Source organism: Felis catus, chromosome E1 (genome assembly GCF_018350175.1).
Source record: "Felis catus isolate Fca126 chromosome E1, F.catus_Fca126_mat1.0, whole genome shotgun sequence".
Lineage (NCBI taxonomy): Eukaryota > Metazoa > Chordata > Mammalia > Carnivora > Felidae > Felis > Felis catus.
In genome coordinates, this window is record NC_058381.1 from 18,039,516 (window position 1) to 18,058,948 (window position 19,433).

The window sequence follows — 19,433 nt, forward strand, 5'->3', positions numbered from 1 at the left end:
TTAATAAATACAATTCAGGATTTATTAAAAACCAGGGCTCCCCTGCCGTGCCCTCCTGGCACTAAGTAAATAAATAACCAGAGGGGGCACAGCTGGGGAAAGGGGAAGAGAAATCAGATCTCAAGACAGATTCTTTGAACTACCCCTCACATCCCCACTCCCACCCCCCACTATGGCTCTTGGGACGTAGCACCAGCAGGCGCCTCAGTCCTGGGTAGAGTGTGGCCGGCACCAAGGCATGTCTTCCCTGCCCAGGAGAGGAGACAGGCCCTGGGATCGCTTTTTCCAAGCCCTTGATGACCCCAAGACCTGCTCCCCCCAGGGGCCAGGGCTGAAGCACCAATAGGAGGCACCTGAGGGTGGTAAGGAAGAGGAGAGGGGGAACAGAACCTGGGCAGCAGAAGCAGCTGAAAGGGGGTCCGGCCCCTTCTCCAGGTTCAGCCAGTTCCCGGCTGAGGTCATGCTCCACCCCCCTTTCTCCTGGAGCCCCGCCCGCACTCAGCTGAGGATCTTTCGGGGCAATTCAACAGAGGCACGGATGAAGACCGCATCATCCCGCACGTAGTTTCGCTTGCGGATATCCTGGTGGGAGATGAACTTGGGGTAACCAAAGCCCAGAGAACTCTCATCCAGGGAGCCCCGCCAAGTGCCCGGTTTTTGGAAATTCTTCCAGTTTGGGTCAGGGTGAAAGGTCTCAGTGACATGCTGTGGCTTAGCCAGCCCGGGGTCGCTCTGATCCAGCAGGGAGAAGGTGACGCGGCGGGCAAACGGCCACTCGAGGAGATTGTCAAAGGCACCTGGCAGCACGCGAATGTAGAGCGAGAGGTGCGTGCCCTCACCGCTGCCATTGCCATTGAGGAACGCAGACACCTGCAACTTGTAGCCATACTTGTGTGTGTAGAAGGCCGGGCTGAAGCACTCCAGGTTGGGCTTAGCCTTGGCCTCCTGAAGCCGCCGTCCATAGCTGCCGATCTTCCAGATGAGCACGCCGTCACTGCCCACCGACAGCTCCTCCAGCTCTCGCCGCAGCTCCTGCAGCTCCTGCCGCTGCCGGCTCACCAGGGCGCACATCATGGCCAGGTGCGGCTTCACGCTCTCCTCCACATGCCGGGCCATCGCCAGCTTGGGGCACTGTTGGCAAAGCCCCGGGCCATGGGGGAAGGGAGAACAGTTATCAGTAGGGACATGCCCAGGGGAGACGGGGGACAGAGGGGAGCGGCGATGGGGCTGCAGGCACCCAGCTCTGACCGGGGACGGTAGAGGACACTTGGGAGGCCGCTGCCGGCCAGCAGAAGGAAGGACCGAAGGCTTCAGAGCGGCAAGGCAGGGACCAGCGAGGGCCTGGTCTACATCTGAGGCTTCAAGGACTAAGAAGGGGACAGACAGGGAAGAGGAGGGGCATCTCACCCTGTGTTTGCAGCCGGAGTCTTTGAACGGGCACAGCACCAGGGCGGTGCTACAGCTCTCCTTCAGGTGGCCCGGCAGGTCCTCCCGAGCCACCGTGCCCACGCCACACTGGTTGGGGCAGGGCACGGGCAACCTCGGGCACTGGTACTGGTGGCTCTACGGCCACAGGGGCGGAGAGACAGCGGTCAATAGGCTGACCCTCACCCCCACCCCGCCACCTGCCCCACGGCCCGCGGCTCAGGGAGGGCCTCACCTGGATGGTGTCAAAGACGAACTCCTTGGCGCAGTAGGTGCAAGGCTGGGTACGCTTGGGGCACTCAGAGGAGGCATGCTGGGCCAGCAGGCGCCGCATCATGCGGGCACCACACTTGTTCTCGCAGTACACGCTCTCTTGGGGGCATACGCCCTCGTGGCTCTAGAAACGCCAGAGAGGCCGACTGAAGGGATCCCTGGGCCACCAGGCGCCCCACTCACCCTGCACCCTCCACCGGGCCCCACCCACCTCAAAGGCCTCCCCGCTGAAGTCGCAGCCACAAAACTCGCACTTGAGGCGCCGCTTGGGGCAGTCGTGCTGCAAGTGTGCAGGCAGGTCCCGGCGGCTCAGCTTGGTGGGGCAGCGATTGGGGCAGGGGATTACATTGAAGCTGCAGGTGTTCAGGTGGCTCTGTGGGGGAGCGAGACGGTCAGTGCCTGCCAAGAAAGGGGGAGCCCCCTCCCACTCACCGGAGACTCACCTGTAGGTGGCGCAGCGGCCCACTCCAGCGGCAGCCCTCCTCACTGTGGATGCAGCGGATAGGCAGCCCCAACACCTGCACCTCCAGCTCCGGGTCTGGGTAGATCTGGGTAGACGGGGAGGAACCTGGCAGGGTCAGAGCCCGCTACAGTCCCCAGTTTCCACCCCCACCACCCCCAGACGGGCCAGCTCTACCTAAGAGTCGGTAACAGCCTCTCTTGAGCTATAGTCCCCTCTGTGCCGAGGGATGGAAGGCAGAGCAGGTGGTGTCTGCTCCAAAGCTGGATACCAGGGTCCCCAACATGCCTGCACGGGACACTCCCTCCTTTTGGAACAGCAGCCAATCAGCCCGCTCAGTTCCGGGCAGCCTCCGCATCCTCTGCTTCCTTCCTCTTGGTAGAGGGGTCTTGGCCCTCAGCCAGGGGCCTGGCTTGCCACCCAAAGGGGAGGGGAGCCCTGCTTGCGAGCACAGAGCCGCTCTGTGCACCCCCTGGCACCCCCACAGGCCGGGCATTGTGCCTGCCCTCCAGGGCAAACACTGGCCTCATTTGCAAACTGGCCTGGTGGGAGGGAAGGGGCCACCTTTGTGGGGGCACAGGATTCCACAGGACCGGGTTGACACTGGCCCCGAGCCAACTGGCTGCCGGCAGCTCCAGCCTCCACCAAGGGCAAAAGCCTGTAACTGGGGCCTCTGCCTGGCACTGTGGACTCACCTTGGCATAATCCAAAGGAAGTTGGTCCTCAGGGCATTTGAAGACTCCTTCACTGTGAAGGGGGAGGGGACAGAGTCAGGCTCCAGCTATGGGAAAGGAGAACCCAGGTCCCACCCCTCAACCAGGGCAGCCTCCCTCTCACTAGACCTGTCCTCAGCCAGAGGCCTGCAGGTACCCACTTGCCTAGCACCCCAGAAGATCCTAGCTCTTGTCCTGGGGAGAGGGTTGTGGGCCCAGTGGAGACAGACAGCTGCCTCAGACAGCATTTGGCCAACAGGTGGCAGCTGGTACCCCTCCCCCCAGGAGGGCAGCTGGACTGGGAGAGGGACAGGACACCTGCCCTCCACCCTGTTAAGTTTTCGGCGGCAGGGGGTGAGTGCTGAGATGAAGTGCCAGGGCTGCCCGGCCCCCAGCAGGGATCTCGTCCCAGAACCCAGGGCAAAGGTCAGCTTGGGGCCACTTTACCCCATCCCTTCCCTCCTCCCGTGAGGGTGTGCCTCCTAAAGCAAGGAGGAGGAGAGGCTCACTCTAAGTCACTGTTCACACTCCCATCCAGTCCTGACCACCTGCCTCTGCGAAGGGGCTGCGTGTTCCCATTTTGCAGATGAAAGAACCGAGACGGGGGGGGGGGGGGGGGGGGGGGTTAGCAGCGGCTGGACGTCAGTCTGACTCCCCGCCTCACACAGGTTCTACTACCCCACAGACACCGAGGAGAGGCTGGGGCGACAAAAACCGCCCAAGCAAGCACAGCCAAGACTATGGTCACCGCAGGGCACACGCTGAAAGCTTTCTGACCCTGCACCAACGAATCCACTGACACGCCTTCTTCTACCAACATGCCCTTGCTGACCCCAGCCAGGACCAGTCACACACACACCTGGCATGGCCTGAGCAGAGCGAGGGCTCACCCAGTAGGGCTGAAGGCCCTCAGGCGCGGCATTCCTGGCAGGTCTGAGTCAGGTAGGTGGGAGGCAGAGATCAAGGCAGAAGCGGAAGCCACATGGCAACCCTGTCCACGACAGAACTTTGTAGGACCTGGGCAGTCCGTGCCCCGGCTGCCCAAAGGATTTCTAGCACCCATCTCCCCTGACCCCCACTACCACCACCGGCCACGCCGCCAATACCAAGAACAATACGTGTCCAGGCACCGAAGAGGTGTGCCCGTGCCCACAGGGCAACCAGCCTTCCTGGACCAACCTGAGTAATAGCCCCGGCAGGAATGGGGAAAGAGGGGGGTGGGCCATGGGGGAGGGGTCTGCTGGGCTGCTCCAGGAATGTGCTGATTTAGTGGTTTTGGAGACAGGGAGGGGACTAAGGCAAGTCCCCAGGCTTCAGGCAGAAGATTAGTCGGAGCAGCTTGGGGCCCCGCCAGGACAAAGGTTCTGCGGGGGCTATGGACACCCTTGCTTGTAGGATAAGGGGTGGTGGTGAGGGACAGAGCCTGCTCAACCACTTCTTTCCTTCGGGGGGCCTCAGCAGCATCGCTCAAGCTCTAGGGGAGGAGGCAGTGGAGGGGGGGTGGGTGGGGAAAGCAGGGGCCAAGACTGCTCCAGGCGGTGCAGTGGAGGCCCAGGCCCAGGGGAGAAAACAGGATGGGGGGAGGGGGCTGTGGGAGAGGAAGAGGGGATTTCCGGGAGGGGGAGGGGCAGAAGCTGGGGAGAGGGACAGAGGAGGTGGAGGGAAACGGCCTGACAGCCCCCTCCCAGGCAGTCGGGGTGGGTCAGCTGGGAGTGGGGGCAGGGGCTCAGCTGGCCTCATCTGGAAACCAGAGGGCCGGGGTAGGGCGCCGCGGAAGACAATGGGACTGTGTGTCTGTAGGGGAGTATGTGTGTACACTGAAGGGAGGAGGGAGGACAGAGGAGGGTGAGGGAAAAGGAGGAGGGGGCAGCACAGCAGCTCTTGCAGGAGCATATGTGAGGGCAGGAGCCGGCCCGGGCTGCGGGGAACTGAAAACAAAGGGCCTGCTGAGATTTCCGCCAGCTAGGGGCTGCGGAGGGCTGAGAGAGGGAGGGGAGCAGCACTGAAGGCAGGAGCCCCAGGAGCGCTCCCTGCCTGCGCCCCTAGAACCCCTCAGCGAACAACCTCCAGACAGGCGGCAGTGGCTGACCTAGCTTTTCCCTGGGGAAAAGGGAGCACGACCTCTTCTTGGGGCACGACCTCCCCAGGAATGAGGGCTCCCTCGTCTTGCCTCCCTACACCTGACGTGAGCATTTCCCAGCAAAGGCGTTCGATTCAGGACACCGCAGGGTGCCCAGAACTCAGCAAACGCCCCACGGGCCAAGGGGCCACCTGGTTCAGTAACACTCAGGGTGCGACCCCCTCCCTAACGATTTATAGACGCCCCGCGGTATTGAAGATCCCCAGGGGCAAGGAGGGACACCCAAGGGGTTCCACTGCTTCAGGGGCGATCTGTACCGTCACAGTCCTCCCACTGTTGTGGGACCAAAAGCAGCCCGGGCTTAAAACCCAGTTAAGCCTTTAAGTAACTGTGTGATCGTGGGCAAGCCGCAGCCTTTTTTGAATCTCTCGTTTCATCATCTGTGAAATGGGAGAACAATAGCTGCCGTTCTCGAATTGTTAGAATCAGAAGAGGTTAGATGGGCGGAAACTCCGGAGGCTTAAGGTACTGCCCGGGACAGAGGGTTTTGTCCTCCTCTTCCCGTAAGGATTCAAAGTTCAAGGATGAGGCCGCTCCGGCTTTCAGGTGAGGGGGAGGGCCGGCCACGGGTCAGGAAGGGCGTCTTCTCCCACCTCCACCCCGCAGGCTGGCACGGAATTCTTCCGAACGGGCGCGGGCGCCAGTGGGCCCCGGGCCCCTTCGGATTAGTGCGTGGGGTCCTCCCTCGGGGCCTGACGTCACCGCCACCCCGTGACGTCACGGTGGGCGCCCCTGAGGTCACGGAGCCGCGGCGCAGACAAAGGCCCGGCATGTCTCCGGCCCGGGCCCCTCCCCATGCGTCGTCCCCCCTCGCCGTCGCCACCGGCCGCTCCCCGCTACCCCCGGCCCGCACCTGAGGAACTCCTGCAGGCAGGTGTCGCAGAAGCGGTGGCCGCAGGTAGAAACCTGCACAGGCTCGCGCATGGGCTTCCCGCACAGCGGACACAGCAGCCGCCGCTTGGGCTTCTCCAGGAACTTGTAGTCGAAGCCGGGCATGGCGGGCGGCAGGCACGGGCGAGCGGGGCCGGGCACGCGGCGGCCCCACAGCCCGCGCCTCGCTCCGGCCGCGCTCCCGGCTCCGGGCGGCGCCGACTGGCGGCCGCGGCCTGCGCCCAGCCCCCGAGCCCATGAGCCCGCCCGCCGGAAGAGGGGGTGGAGCCGCGCCCGCGCGGTCCTAGCGCCGGACACTCGCGCTCCCGCCCACCTCGCGGGCGCGCGGCTTGCGGGGTGGGCGGCTGACCGGCCTCGCGCCCTCCAACCGCGTACGGGCTCCTCTCTCCCCTTCGGAAGGGAGATCGCGGCTCCGCTTCTCCCCAGGGGCGGGAGGCCCTGAAGCTGGATGGGGCGGAGGGCCCCGGTGGCCGGACTGGGCCGCGCCACGATGGTTCCTTCTCCCGAGCGTATAGCTCCGTCTCCGGGGCCACGTGTCGCCTAGGGGCCCGGGACTCCAGCTTGCAGGTGCTAGGCAGCCGAAGCTTGGCAACCAGATCTGGGGAGCTCGGCTGGCGCGGGGAAGCCGTGCTGGGCGCTAGGCCAGAGGAACCTCGGCCCCAGCCTCAGGCTGCGCCTACATTCCTCCCCAGGCCGGACCGCGGCCCTGCCCAGCCCTGGGGTGTCGCCACCCCCAACCCTGAAGAGACCACATTCTAGGGCAGGCAGCTGATGTTTTTATTGGCGCTATTTCCCAGTCATCTGGAAAACTGGTCTGGCCCAGCCAGCAACCCTTTCTCCCAACCTGCTTTGGGGGAAAGGCTGGGGTGTGGGGTGAGAGGCCACCTTCAGCAGGGATTAGCTCCGCGGTAGACACTTTGGTACCCTTGGCAGATGCATTTCCAGTCGACAGGGGAGGAAGGAGCTCAGAAGTTGTGCTGATCCGTGCCTCAGGTTACCGAGTGGGGGGTAGGTGGCGAGACTCCCTGCAGGGCAGGCAATGAAGAAGCTAGGCTGCCAGAATGGCCGGTCCAGGCAGGACTGGGCTTGCCCTGCCCCCAAGTAGAGCTGCTCTCGCAGGGGGCACCAGCGATTTATTTTCTAACTGGGCTGGGGGAAAGGGCACGATCTGCATGGAGCCACAGCCACCTCCAGCTTTTTTCTGCCAAGAGTCGGGAGACCACCCCGCTTCCCAAACTTAGGTCTGGTTTCCAGGTCTAGCCAGCCTGGTCCCTGGGGACACCAACTTAAGAGAAGAGGGGTGGGGAGAGAAAAGAGAGTTGTTGGGGGAACAGGGTGGGTTGAGGTTTTCATATCCGGGGCCAAAGGAGAGTTGGGCGCCTCACTAGTTCTTCTACCGGGTTAATGACCAGCCAGGGGCTGGTGGGGACAGTCTTGCTGCAGGCATCCGCACGTTTCAAGAACGTTCAGAGGAGAAGCAACAGCAGGGTGGTCCAGGTCCAGAGGTGTATCTAGGTGCCTCAGGGTGGGATTGGCTCATCCGTAACCGCTGGAAGGTATGGAAACTTGCAGCGACCCAGAGGGCAGTGCCTCAGCAAGGGGTACCCACCTCGGCTCCCACTCCCACACATGGCCCTGGACTCTGGACCCTGATAGGCCAGAAACAGAGGTTCAAACTAAACTGGACTGGGGGTAGGAGGAGAAAGAAGGCCTTTGGGCCCTGGGAAGCACCGGAGCAGCCCTTCAACAAGGCCCAAGACGCAAACGCCCTTGCCCTCCCCAGGTAGGAAGCTGTTTTACCCGGCAACTTCTGCTTTCATTTACCTGGGGGCTTTTAGTGATTTGGGCTGTGACCACTGGGGATGGGGGCAGGAGCCGGGCCCAGCTGGATTAGTGGATGAAGTGGGAAAAGTTATAACAACTCACGGCGAACGGCCAGCAGAGTGTTTCCATGGCAACAGGACACAGACGTCACTGTGTAAGGGTGCGTCTCATCCAGCTGCACTGGCCGAGGAAGTCCAGCATCCTCATCCCTTCTTCCCAGTCGACCTCGGGCCCCTTTGCCCCAAGAGTACACTTCGCCTTCTGCCAAACAGAATCCCAAGCAGGGAAGTAGGAGGAGGACACGGCTCAGCGAGCAGCTCTCCTCCCGGATTGCTGCACGGGCCCCATCACGATGTTCAGCAACCCTGAACGTGATAACCACGGACTGCCCACACCCTATCCGCCCCCACAGTGCCCACTAATCACCTGCCCCAATGGCTACAGTAAAGGCATCCCCACAGGCCACCATCGCTGTCTTGATGTTCTGCAGGCCTCGGACTTGACAAGGTGCCCGGCTGACCCGGCGGGCATTGGTGCCCAACTGCCCATGCTGATTGCTGCCAAAAGTGTAGCAGTCACCAGAGGCTGTAGGGGAGGAAAAAGGGAAGGAAGGAAAGGGATGCCTCAAGTGAGATTCCAAGGAGGCCAGGAGAGTCCACCCGCGGCCTCCCGTGCCCAGGTCCTACTCACCAGTGACGGCAGCTGAATGAGCAGTGCCCAGGTCCACACTCAGCAGGGGCTCCTGGTCCAGGGGTGCGGAACCTAGTGGTGTGAAGCTCAGGGCCTCCTCTACCTGCTGGTCGGGGGCAGGCTCCTCCCCCAGGGAGCAGTGGTCCAGGCCCAGTTTGTTGAACCTGAAGGTACAGGCCAAACCCAAGTGCAGCTGACACTTCGTATAGTCTCTCCTGCTCCCAGCAGTCTGGGCAAGAGCCCTGGTCACCAGGGCACAGATCCCACCCTGGGTTGAACCCAGCAGCACTCTCAGCGCCCCCTAGTTCTGCCCCTTGGTTGGTGGCAACGACATGTCTTGTTGCCTTAGCAGCCAGGGAGGGGAAGGGGACAGGCTAGTCATCCCGGTGTACCTATTTACCTGTTACTCCCACAAGCCAGGGCTCGGCCAGGCACGGTGAGGATCATGGAGGAGTCAATGCCACATACAACCCGCTGGGCTTCCTGTCCTGGGGGTATAGATACCTGCTGGGGACAGCTGTGGGACTCCCTGGTGCCCAGTCCTAGCCGGCCTACAATGAGAAACCAGGATGGGGCTTGTTTGAGTTTTAGGGTCGGTGATGCCAGGATGAGGAGTCACAGAGAAGAGGTAACAGCGTGAGTGAAGGCTGTGCCCTCAGCCTGAAATGCCCATCCTTGGCCCCTCTGTGGTCAAAATCCTACTCCTCCTCAAGACCCCGTTCAGATGCCACCTCTGCCTTCTCCAGGAAACTCCCATGCCATTCCTTGGGTTCTCACATCTCTGGACCTTGGGAGGAGCCCTCACGCTGTCTGTCCTTTTTTTTTTTTTTTTTTAACGTTTATTTATTTTTAAGACAGAGAGAGACAGAGCATGAATGGGGGAGGGACAGAGAGAGAGAGAGGGAGACACAGAATCGGAAACAGGCTCCAGGCTCTGAGCCATCAGCCCAGAGCCCGACGCGGGGCTCGAACTCACGGAACGTGAGATCGTGACCTGAGCTGAAGTCAGACGCTTAACCGACTGAGCCACCCAGGCGCCCCTGTCTGTCCTTTGTCATAGGGAGACGTCATCCCTTCCATTAGAATGAGTCTGCCAGGAGGACAGAAACCCCACGTAGGTCTTCTCTAGTTTCAAAGCCCAGCGGGACGTGTGACCCAGGGGGGGCCACCAGAAGTATTGACTGATGAAAGAAATCTCCCCTGTTACAACATAAGCCCCTGAAGGAAGTGACTCTTGTTCAACTTGTCTCTGCACCCAGCCCAGGGGGCTCACAGATGTGCAGTAAAGTTTCATAAGTCAATAAATGAGTGGAATTGAAGAGAAAAGACGGAGAACGAGTCATGGGGTAGAAGGTGGGTATGAAGAGAACAAATCATGGCCAGGGTACTGTGAGATGCAGCCAAGAGGCTAGAATGGGGTGGAGAGCTTACCACCGTCTCCGCGGCCCCACGCAAAGAGTTCTCGCTCTGTGGACAGGGCCAGCACGTGAGAGGCCCCACAGGCCACCTGCACCATCTCATAGCCCAGCAGCGCCTCCACAATGGTGGGCTAGAGAGGGAGGGGAAGCGAGAGAGACTGGGCAAGGGGCCTAGACTAGCTGCCTGGCCTCAGCATCCCACGTAAGGACGAAGTTGGAAGCGGCGAATTCTCACAAGACACGGCTGTCTCTTTAACTGCCCTCCCACCCCCACTGCAACCACTGGGGAAGGCCGGCCTTTCGGTACTTCCCCTGGTACTGCCTGGGACAGGTGCAGCCTGGGAGCTAGAGGGACCTAGCTGCTGGGGATCCCCTGCCCCCAACCTGGGTGTCAGCTCTCAAATGTGGGCTCCATGCCATCTCCCCACTTCCTCTTCTCCAAGGTATGTGCAACACCCACCTGGCTGATGTCATTGAGGCTGCCATGGCCTAGGCACCCGTTACTGCCGCTGCCAAAGGTCATGATGATACCTCGGTCTGGAGAGTGGGGGGTGGTGAGGAACGAGAAGGGAGAGAGAGGTTGGGCTGGTTTTCCAGATAAGCCAGTCCGTGGGTTGGAGGAGCAAGAAAAAGCTGGAAGAATGGGACAGGAGGTAGAAAAGGATAGGCAGAGGTGTCTCTTCTCAGATGTGTGAGTTGGGACAAGTGACAGTCTCTGAGCTTTATTTACTTTATTATTTTTTTTTTTTGAAGTTTATTTATTTTTGAGAGAAAGAGAGTGCGAGCTGGGGAGGGGCAGAGAGACAGGGAGAGAGACTCCCCATCAGGCTCTGTGCTCTGAGCGCAGCAGCAAGGTCTGTTGCCCTGATGCAAGGCTCCATCTCCCCAGTTGTAAGATCAAGACCTGAGCCCAGATCAACAGCCGGGCGCTTAACCAACTGAGCCACAGAGGCGCACCTCTCCTCTTTGAGCTTTTAAGATCTGAGCTTTCCAGGTCTCTCTCCCTCTCTCTCTCTCTCTCTCTCTGAGCCTCCCTCAAATGAGTACAGTATACTGTAACTACTCGGCCAGGCCCTTGTGAGGGTAAAGGGGAGTGCGTGAGTGAAGAACCTGGTGCCAGATAAAGAGCAGAGAGCAGTATTAATTGAGTGTGCAGATTGCAAATGACAAAGCAATGAGGGAAGGTGCTCTGGGGGTGCCTTCCCATAGTCCCCTGAAGGACTCACCGGTCAGGCAGGCTGTGAAGAGGTCCCCGCAGGCCACATGTTTGATAGTCACGCCCGACTGGCCCTCCAGGAAACGGGAGACGAACTGGGGCTGAGGCTGCTCCACGGCCCCGGGCAGGAGCGCGCCCCCTCCGGCGCCTAGGGGCGGGGCCTGTCGGAGGCCAGGAGGGCGTGGGCGGCGCCCCGGCCGCCCCTGCTTGGCCCCTGCTTGCCCGGGGCCCCCCTTGCGGTCCAGGGCCACCCCAGCCTGCTCACCTCCCAGAGGATAAGGCGCCCCGAGCGCGTGACGCCCGCCTTCTGCGTGCGCCCAGCTGCCACCTGGACCACCTCTGTGTTGAGCATCGGCAGCCGCAGCGGGGCGCTGAGCCCACCGCCCCACGCGTAGACTGCCGACAGGGGTGGCGGAATGGCCGGCCGTGCGGGTCCCCGGGGTATACCTGCGGGGACAGTGCATCAGGCCTATTAAACTAGTGGGAATGGCTTGGCGGCCGTGGGCACCGGCCGGGGGCTCCGACTTACCCCTGCAGCGGGCGCCTGTGGTCCTGCTCCCTGTGCTGCCGGGGGCCATGGGTGGCCCTGGGACCAGGGACTTCTCTGCCCTGTGGGTCGGGGGTGGGGGTGGGGGTTCAAGACCTGGCCCATTCCTGGCACTCCCACACGCAGGAATGGAGGACTTGCCCGGAGGTCCCTCTGCCCCAGGCTCATTGTGCTCCCATTGGGTGCTCCCCTGGGCCCAGAGTCCCCCCTCCCTCCCTGCACAGGCCTCCTCATGCGGATGCTCCCCAGGTCGGTGTGGAGGTTGAGGAGGGCGCGGATGCAGAGTGGCTGTGCCATGATGTGGCTGAGCGGTGGCCGCTGTGAGGGCTCCAGGCTGAGCAGACTGAGGACGAGCTGGCGCAGCTCAGGGCTGTACCGGTCAGAGATAGGTGCAAAGGTGCCACTCATGATCTTCAGCACCAGCGCTGGCAGGTTCTGTGAAAGCATCAAGTGTGAGGTTGGCCACAGCCGGAGTCATGCTCTTGGGTGGCAGCGTCTCCCCGCCCCAGGTCTAATGGGGTGGTCATTGCCCTGCACTCAGAGCGTTCAGTCTGAAGAGGGGACTCCCAGTGATACAGCTGCTGAACCCTGCTCTCGAGAACTCCTGATCGGGGAGCTTAGCTTCACTTATGTCCTCAGGAACTCAAGCCTTGCCCTTAGGAGGGTCCCTAATCTGATGGGAGAGCTCTGCTTTCAGGAGTCCTCAGTTTAGCGGAAAGGCCCAAGCCCTCCCTCAGGAACCCATAGCCAGAGGGAAGTCACAGCCCTGCCCTGGGCTGACCTACCGGTCTGAAGAGGGAAACATAACTCAGCCAAAAGAGAAGAAATAAGAGGTGGCTGGAGCCGAGGACTTCCTGAGGAGGGACAGAGATGTCCTAGTCGTCCCCATGGGGGTGCTAACTCACCGCAGCTTCGAAAGCCCTCTTGAGACTGGCCAGTTCATAGAGGACACAGCCCAGGGCCCAGATGTCACTCTTCTGGTTGTAAGGCTTGCCCTCACACAGTTCAGGGGAGATGTAGCACGGAGTGCCCACCACCTGCAGGGCGGAAGAGGACATTATTATAGCCTGAGGGTGGGGGAGGGAAGGCTCTGTTCAAGGCCCACTGGGAGACAGCTTCTTCCCAAAGCAGGCCCAAGTGCTTCTTCCTGCAGCCAGCCAGGGCCTAAGGGGCCAAGGTCTTATGGTGAGGAGAGAGTTGGGGCACACAGTGGGCCTTGGCCATCAAAACCTCCAGCACCCTTGAGTTCCCCTCCACGCCCAGGCACCGTGTAGGCCTTGCTCTTGCTGCTAAGGATCTTGGAGATGCCGAAGTCCCCGATCTTGACAACCATGCGGTGTTTGTCAAGAAGGATGTTTTGAGTCTTAAGGTCCCGGTGCAGGATGAGATGGGTGTGCACGTGATGGAGCGCGAGCAGGATCTGCACAAAGAAGTGCAGGATGGTCTCCTCCTCCAGCAGGGAGTTACAGCGTTTTTGGATGAACTCAGCCAGGGTGCCACCTGCAGCCACAAGGAACCACTTCAGATCCAGGTCTCCCCATACCTGGGACTCTCCTTTTATGAAACTAAGCCCAGAAAGGGCAAGGGCCTGCTAGCCTCACACAACTGGGATGAGAACTCTATACCTCTGACCCTCCATCAAACTCATTCTGAGGAGGGAAGCCGGCTGATCTGTGTCTGCCTGTCCCAGAGGTGAGAGGCCCTTGGAGCCAGGACAATGCAAGGAGGCTGGCCCACCTGGTGCGTATTCCATGGCAATCATGAGGGCCTTGTCCTCCAGGAAGTTCTCATAGTACTCAATGACATTGGGGTGATTGAGTAGCTTGAGGACCTGGCACTCATTTTGGGCTGCCTGCCGCTCTTCCTTGGTCATCTGCTCCACTGGGATCTGCTTGATGATCACCAGCTTCTGGTCAGCCTTGCGCAGGCACAGGTGCACAATCCTGGGGACACAGAGTACAGGGGTGGGTACCAGCCGAGCCTCCAGCCACACATCAGGCAGGGCAGACCTGGTCACTGGATAGTACTTAAGAGAGGGGAAAGGAAACCCAGACTAAGAGATCATCTAACTAAATGCACAGAACACTGAGTTTAGGAACAGGGAGAATTGACCACAAACTCTGTGTGAGACCTTAGGCAAGTCATTTAACTTATTTGAGATTCAGTTTCACCAAAGACACAGTGAAGTTAGTCTTGATCTCCCTACGTTCCCACACACCCCGGAGTTAACTGCCTGGGTTCAAATCCTGGCTCCTCCTCTTACTACTTATCTACTCTTGCATTATATGATGTTATCATCTGAAAAACAGAATCAACTTCCCTGGGTTGCTGAGAAAATACACGTAAGGCACTTAGCACAGCGTTTGGCACATCAAAAATGCTCAATGAGTAGAAGCCATTTACACTATTATTTTCTTCCAACTCTGGTTAGTATCCATAAAAAGCAGGATTCTTGTTCTCCTTCGCAACCATATCCCCAGAGCATAGCCCAATATTTAGCACACAGGAACTCAATAAGTATCTACTGAATGAATGGATGATATGAATGAATGATCATCTAAGTATCAAATTTATATTTGATATATCTCTCCTCTGAGCCCCAGACTAACAAATCCAACTACCTGCCTTGCATCTCTACCTAAATGGCTTGCATGCATCCTTAATTTTAACAAAAAAATCAAAATAGAACTTTCGATTCCTGCCCCCAAAACCTTTCCTTTCTCAGTCTCTTCCATCTCAGTAAATGACACCACCACAAAGTCAGACACCCTGAAAATCATGCCAAAATCTTTCCTCCATTTCAAACTAACACATCAACAAATCCTGTTTCTACCTCCAAAATATTGTGAACTCATCCATTTCTCTCTCTGATTTCTGCTACAACCCTTGGCCAAGTCATTATTTCCTGCCTAAAATACTGCACGAGTCTTTAAAATGGTACCTTCACTTTTGTCATCCTCAAATCTAAGTTCCATACAGCAGCCCGAGTGACATTTTAAAAATGCAAATCACATCAAGACCATTCTGCTTAAACCTCTTCCCTTTACACTTCAAATAAATTCAACCCCTTTATCTCCGCCCATAAGGCCATAATCTGGTCCCTGACCTCTGTGACAATCTCATTTTATACCATTCTTTCCCTTGCCCACTACATTCCAACTTCAGTCTTTTTTTCGGTTACTTGAATACTCTGAATTCTTTCTCACATGAGGTCCTTCCCATAGACGGTTTCCTCTCTTTGAAAAGCTCTGCCTTCACCTTCGAATTACTGGTCTTCACTCCTTAAGTCTTGGCTTTAAACTTCACCTCTCAGGGAAAATTTCCTTGACCATCCCAAATAAGTACTCCCTGGTGTATACTATGCTCGCAGCTTGTTAGTAACTGCTTTAATATCTTGTTTATTGTATTATTTCCCTACAGTCTGTAGGCTTCGAGAGAGAAAAGGCCACGCCTATTTTGGTCTTGACAGTATACTTGGCGCCAAGAGCCAGACCGGTAAGAGTTGGCGCTCAGTATTCGTAGAATGAATGAATCAGGCATCAAAGAACAGAACTCTGCGGGGGCGCACAGGCTTGTTGGGGGCGTGACCTCCTTAGAGGCGGAGTCTCCCAGCAGGGACTGAGACCGGAAGTCTGGGCGGGGCTTTCCAAGTGTGCGCTCACGCTTCGGGGCGGGGCTAACCAGGCAGAGAATTCGCGGACAGAGCTGGGACTTACTTTCCCTCTCCCCGACCAGTTTCCTTCCCCAGATCCCTGGCTCACCCGAAAGCACCTCTCCCCACCACTCGGATCCGCTCGTACTTCTCCATCTCATTTCTCAGTCACATTTCCGGAACCCCTACACCCAGACGCGGCGCGTGCGCGGACCCGCCCACCCTAGGGCCACGCCCCCTACGTTGCAAGATAATTGGGGGCGGAGCAAGTGAGATTGGAGTTGGTTCAGCCTTGTATCTGTTGTGTGCTGTTTACTGGGTGTTACCAGCCCCCACCCACAGTTACTTTTTCAGGGTCCGAGGAATGGAGTGTTATGCCGTTTCTTGGCGCGGTTAGCGGTACGGTACCAGCCACTTCCCACACACATCTCGGCATCCGGCCCTCAAAAAGCTTCCTTAGAGCGGAGGGGTGCCCTGCACAACCGTGTGAGGGTGGAAAGCCAGGACCGACCTCTCAGCGCAGCACCTCTTTGCCCACTAGTGACGCTATTTCGAAAGGGGAGAGCAGATTCTCATTGGCACGCAAATGATGAACTACCAAAACTGTACCGAGAGCGTCAGCACTCTCGGTCTGTGGGGCAGGGAGCAAGGTTAGCTGAGTTTCGTGTTTGCCTAGGGAGGGACCGGGGAAACCCCGAGCTGTGCAAATTGATTCACCTAGGGTGGAGGAGACACGGTCTCCAGGCCGTCCGGACTTGTGAGCACCGCGCTCGTCAGCACTTCCAACTCCCCCCTGCACACACACAACTTTGCCTCAGGTAATCTGCCTTCAATGCTCAACTGTAGGGAGAATCTCCTTGAGAGGGGGATGAAAGGGAAGTGGACCACTATCTGAAAACAACAGAGAGAGGAGGAAAGGGAGCTGTTTGGCCGATGTGGGTTCAAAGCTTCTGCCTAAACGTAGGGGACTGGTCAGTACGATTGTCTTGAACAGGAGTGAGTTTAATTCCTGTTGTCTCCCTGTGCCGCCTCCTCTGTGTGAGCTCCATAAAAGCTCAAAGAGCGAGAGGATGATTATTAGCTAAGGGATAGCGTCCCTATTTCTGAGTGAATGAGGAATGTGAAGAAAGGAGTGTTTATGTTCTGTCCAGCCCCACCCCTCAAAAGGGTACTCAAACCTACCCAAGTGGAAGGACCACTTGAGGGTCCCCACGAGGGGCCCTCGGTCGCTGCCTCAGGCTGCTCTTGGCTGATAAACAAAGCTGCCCTGTGACTAAAGGGGAGCACAGAGGGGAAAAGCCGCTCAACCCGGGACACTCGTGCTCTCACCTAGAAACCAATCGGGCCGTGGTTGACCCAGGAGCCCCACAGGGGTTAATATGTAACCGTGGAGCTATCAGGGGAGGTAGAGCAAACACCCAAACCTCTTGGTCCCCTAAGGCTTCTAGCTTTCCCTCCCTCTCGCAGCAGCTTTTCCCTAGCTCCCCCCTCCCCTCCAGCTACACCCTTCCACTCCCATACCGCCACCCCCAGCCCCAGGTTCTCAGCAGTTCGGGCATTAGCTCTTCGTTCCACTGGAGGCGGGAGGGGATCCCGCCCCAAGGTGGGGATAGGCTGACACCTAGTGACCGCGAGCTGCAACTGCCTCGGGCCGCTGGCCTGAAGAGTAAGCGTCACCCCAGCAGCCCCGGCAAATCCGCGGTCTTTCCTCGTCCCAGTCTCCAGGGAGCCAGAAGAAGAGAGCTGGGACTGTCTGAGGGAGGATTGTGACAGCCGCACGGTCCCGGGAGCCCAAAAGCGAGCTGGGAAGAGGGGTGATGATAGATTAGTCGACCCTTTCCAGGCACGGAGTTGATGCGGGGCGCCATACCCGCAGAAAAACTGGCCTGAAGAAGCTAGAGATCCAGTGGAAGAACAGGGTATGGGCGGAGATCATTGTCGAAGTGAGGCTCGGATCCATCTGCAGGACCAGGGCTTAAAGGACCCGGGTGTGTGACGGGCCCCGCCCCGCTCTGCCAAGATTGGAGTTGAGGGAGGAGAGAGTGTTCTCTCAGTGCCCGCCCAGGAGGGGGAGCCGGTAGCCGCGGGGAAAGTAGGGACGCGGGTTAATGAGGCCAAGCGAGCGAGGCGGGGCTCCATCGGCAGTCGGGAGGGGCCAGAGAGGGGTGCCGCGGGGGTGGCGGCGCCCCCAGTAGAGCTCCTTTTCGCCCGAAGTCCGCGGGAGCCAGGCGGGGCCGGGAGACCCCGCGAAACGGCGCTCACGCCCTGGGTGCAGCCTAGGAGCCGGAGGGGCGGGAGCAAGCGGCCGGGGCGGAGCGGGGCGGGGCGGGGCGGGGCGGGGGCGATAGGGGGCGGGGACAGAGGCCCGCGGGGAGGGCACGGGAGGAGCGCAGGGGCCTAGAGGGCTCCACGAAATCTGTGCGAGGCTGGCGGCCGGCAGCGAGGCGGCCGGGGTGGACTGGCCCGAGAGGGAGCGCCATTCCGGGAGCAGTCCGAGGAGGCCGCCTCGAGGGCAGACAGACGGCAGGGAGGGCCAGCATGCCCCCACTGCTTCACCCCGCCCTGCCGCTGCTCCTGAGCGCCACGCTGACCTTCCGGGGGCTCCGGAGAGCGCTCTGCTGCCTGCCGCTGCCGGCGCACGTGCGCGCCGACCCCCTGCGCACCTGGCGCTGGCACAACCTGCTCGTCTCCTTCGCCCATTCCATCGTGTCTGGAATCTGGGCGCTGCTGTGGTGAGTAAAGGACTGGGGTTTTGAAGGTGGGTGGCTAGGGATCCCGCGTTACCCTCCGCATCCCTCTCGGGCAGGCCGAGGCCATGCAGTCTTACCTGATTTCCCTGTTTGAAAACTCTCCAACTAGGAGCGGCAGAGGACCCAGGGGGAGGGGAAAAAAAAAAATCCCATCTGGGAAACGGGAGACACCTGGGTTTCAGCCAGGCCTCTCTCCTCACTGCCCAGTCAGCCAATAGCGCGAGCTCAGATCCCCGGGGACTGGGAAGGGTAATGGGGGATTAGAGGGTCCTTAGGGATGCCGAGATGTTGAGAGCCTGCTTTCTTCGCTCCCAGTATATGGCAGACCCCGGAGTTGCTGGTGGAGATTGAGACGGCATGGTCGCTTTCTGGCTACCTGCTAGTTTGCTTCTCCGCAGGTAGGTCTTGCCCAGAAAGCATTAAGTAGGTGGGGGACGGGGAAAAGCTTGTTCAGGTCTTTTCATGACCTTTTTCTCTCTCTGCTAGGGTATTTCATCCACGACACGGTGGACATCGTGATTAGTCATCAAGCCCGAGCTTCTTGGGAATACCTGGTTCACCACGTCATGGTAAATGAGACGCAGGGGATATGGTGTAGGCCTGGTGCTAGCAATCTAGTCTCAGCCTTGTCTGTCTGAACCTGGGAGGTAAAGACCCATCTTTTTCTTAACCCCATTTCTAACCTGTGTCCTACATCCCATTGCTGGGACAGAGGGTTGGCATTGTTTCTGTGCTTTTGGCTATTTTAAGCCAGCAATCCCTGGCCTTACCTAGTATCTCAACAAACTGATGGTATCTGGGTTCCCTAACACATTCTCACCCGTGTCTTCCAGGCCATGGGTGCCTTCTTTTCAGGCATCTTTTGGAGCAGTTTTGTCGGTGGGGGAGTCCTAACATTGCTGGTGGAGGTCAGCAACATATTCCTCACCTTCCGCATGATGATGAAGATCAACAATGCCCAGCACCTTCTCCTCTACCGGGTCAACAAATATGTCAATTTGGTCATGTACTTTCTCTTCCGCCTGGCCCCTCAGGCCTACCTCACGCACTACTTCTTGCGTTATTTGGGCCAGAGGACTCTGGGCACTTTTCTGCTGGGTATCCTGCTCATGCTGGACATCATGATCCTCATCTACTTTTCCCGTCTCCTCCGCTCAGACTTCTGCCCTCAGCGTGTCCCCAGCCAGCAACACAAAGACAAGTTTTTGACTGAGTGAGAGGCACAAAGCCTACAACTTGTGGCAAGAGCAAACACAGCCAAGAACAGAGCCTCACACATATATGAAAGAATTAGCCCCAAGCCTGGGGCATCCTGGGGATAACCTCTCCACCTTTCAAGTCTGCACCTACTATTGAAAATGCTAATGAAAGCACTCCTCCGGAAGTCCTTGTCCTTTCTTGGGCAAGGGGTGAGGAAAGCAGACAGACCGGTTG

General features: G+C 58.9%; 3 protein-coding genes across 11 annotated transcripts; 1 reads left to right on the forward strand and 2 right to left on the reverse strand.

The window, feature by feature from the left end:
* TRAF4 (TNF receptor associated factor 4) lies at positions 1-6,121 on the reverse strand. Its single transcript, XM_003996478.5, has 7 exons — positions 5,865-6,121; positions 2,854-2,905; positions 2,142-2,246; positions 1,910-2,071; positions 1,661-1,822; positions 1,408-1,563; positions 1-1,131 (listed from the first exon to the last, which is right to left on the reverse strand). The coding sequence occupies exons 1-7, from the start codon at positions 6,005-6,007 to the stop codon at positions 499-501; spliced, it is 1,413 nt and encodes a 470-aa protein (XP_003996527.1). The 5' UTR covers positions 6,008-6,121; the 3' UTR covers positions 1-498.
* A 544-nt stretch (positions 6,122-6,665) lies between these two features.
* On the reverse strand, positions 6,666-15,501 carry NEK8 (NIMA related kinase 8). 9 transcript variants are annotated; one of them, XR_002148980.2, is made up of 16 exons: positions 15,359-15,500; positions 13,335-13,540; positions 12,865-13,097; positions 12,503-12,634; positions 11,824-12,032; positions 11,580-11,659; positions 11,316-11,497; positions 11,061-11,211; positions 10,295-10,467; positions 9,848-9,965; positions 8,817-8,967; positions 8,417-8,580; positions 8,153-8,311; positions 7,829-7,987; positions 7,300-7,451; positions 6,787-6,927 (listed from the first exon to the last, which is right to left on the reverse strand). XR_002148980.2 is itself a non-coding variant. In XM_019817457.2 (15 exons), exons 1-15 carry the CDS (start codon positions 15,403-15,405, stop codon positions 6,800-6,802), a joined length of 2,229 nt encoding a protein of 742 aa, XP_019673016.2. In that variant the 5' UTR covers positions 15,406-15,501; the 3' UTR covers positions 6,666-6,799. The 9 variants fall into 9 exon arrangements, 8 of the variants coding, with proteins under 8 accessions (XP_019673016.2, XP_019673017.2, XP_019673015.2 ...); XM_019817457.2 differs by lacking the exon at positions 7,300-7,451 and having other exon boundaries at positions 6,666-6,927; positions 8,817-8,904; positions 15,359-15,501; XM_019817458.2 differs by lacking the exon at positions 7,300-7,451 and having other exon boundaries at positions 6,666-6,927; positions 10,295-10,371.
* Positions 15,502-17,608: 2,107 nt separating this feature from the next.
* On the forward strand, positions 17,609-19,383 carry TLCD1 (TLC domain containing 1). Its single transcript, XM_011288988.4, has 4 exons — positions 17,609-17,981; positions 18,315-18,397; positions 18,486-18,568; positions 18,833-19,383. The coding sequence occupies exons 1-4, from the start codon at positions 17,788-17,790 to the stop codon at positions 19,214-19,216; spliced, it is 744 nt and encodes a 247-aa protein (XP_011287290.1). The 5' UTR covers positions 17,609-17,787; the 3' UTR covers positions 19,217-19,383.
* Positions 19,384-19,433: the final 50 nt, after the last annotated feature.

Bases quoted from the DNA above. Each gene is read 5' to 3' on its own strand.
- TLCD1 (XM_011288988.4), top strand. From the start codon at position 17,788: ATGCCCCCACTGCTTCACCCCGCCCTGCCGCTGCTCCTGAGCGCCACG. The intron at 17,982-18,314 runs GTGAGTAAAGGA...CTTCGCTCCCAG, and splicing joins GGAATCTGGGCGCTGCTGTG to TATATGGCAGACCCCGGAGT. The intron at 18,398-18,485 runs GTAGGTCTTGCC...TCTCTCTGCTAG, and splicing joins GCTAGTTTGCTTCTCCGCAG to GGTATTTCATCCACGACACG.
- NEK8 (XM_019817454.2), bottom strand. From the start codon at position 15,405: ATGGAGAAGTACGAGCGGATCCGAGTGGTGGGGAGAGGTGCTTTCGG. The intron at 13,541-15,358 runs GTGAGCCAGGGA...CTGTGTCCCCAG, and splicing joins GTGGGGAGAGGTGCTTTCGG to GATTGTGCACCTGTGCCTGC. The intron at 7,988-8,152 runs GTGATTAGTGGG...TCTGTTTGGCAG, and splicing joins TACTGTAGCCATTGGGGCAG to AAGGCGAAGTGTACTCTTGG.
- TRAF4 (XM_003996478.5), bottom strand. From the start codon at position 6,007: ATGCCCGGCTTCGACTACAAGTTCCTGGAGAAGCCCAAGCGGCGGCTG. The intron at 2,247-2,853 runs GTGAGTCCACAG...CCGTCTACCCAG, and splicing joins TTCCTTTGGATTATGCCAAG to ATCTACCCAGACCCGGAGCT. The intron at 1,823-1,909 runs GTGGGTGGGGCC...TGGCGTTTCTAG, and splicing joins TCAGCGGGGAGGCCTTTGAG to AGCCACGAGGGCGTATGCCC.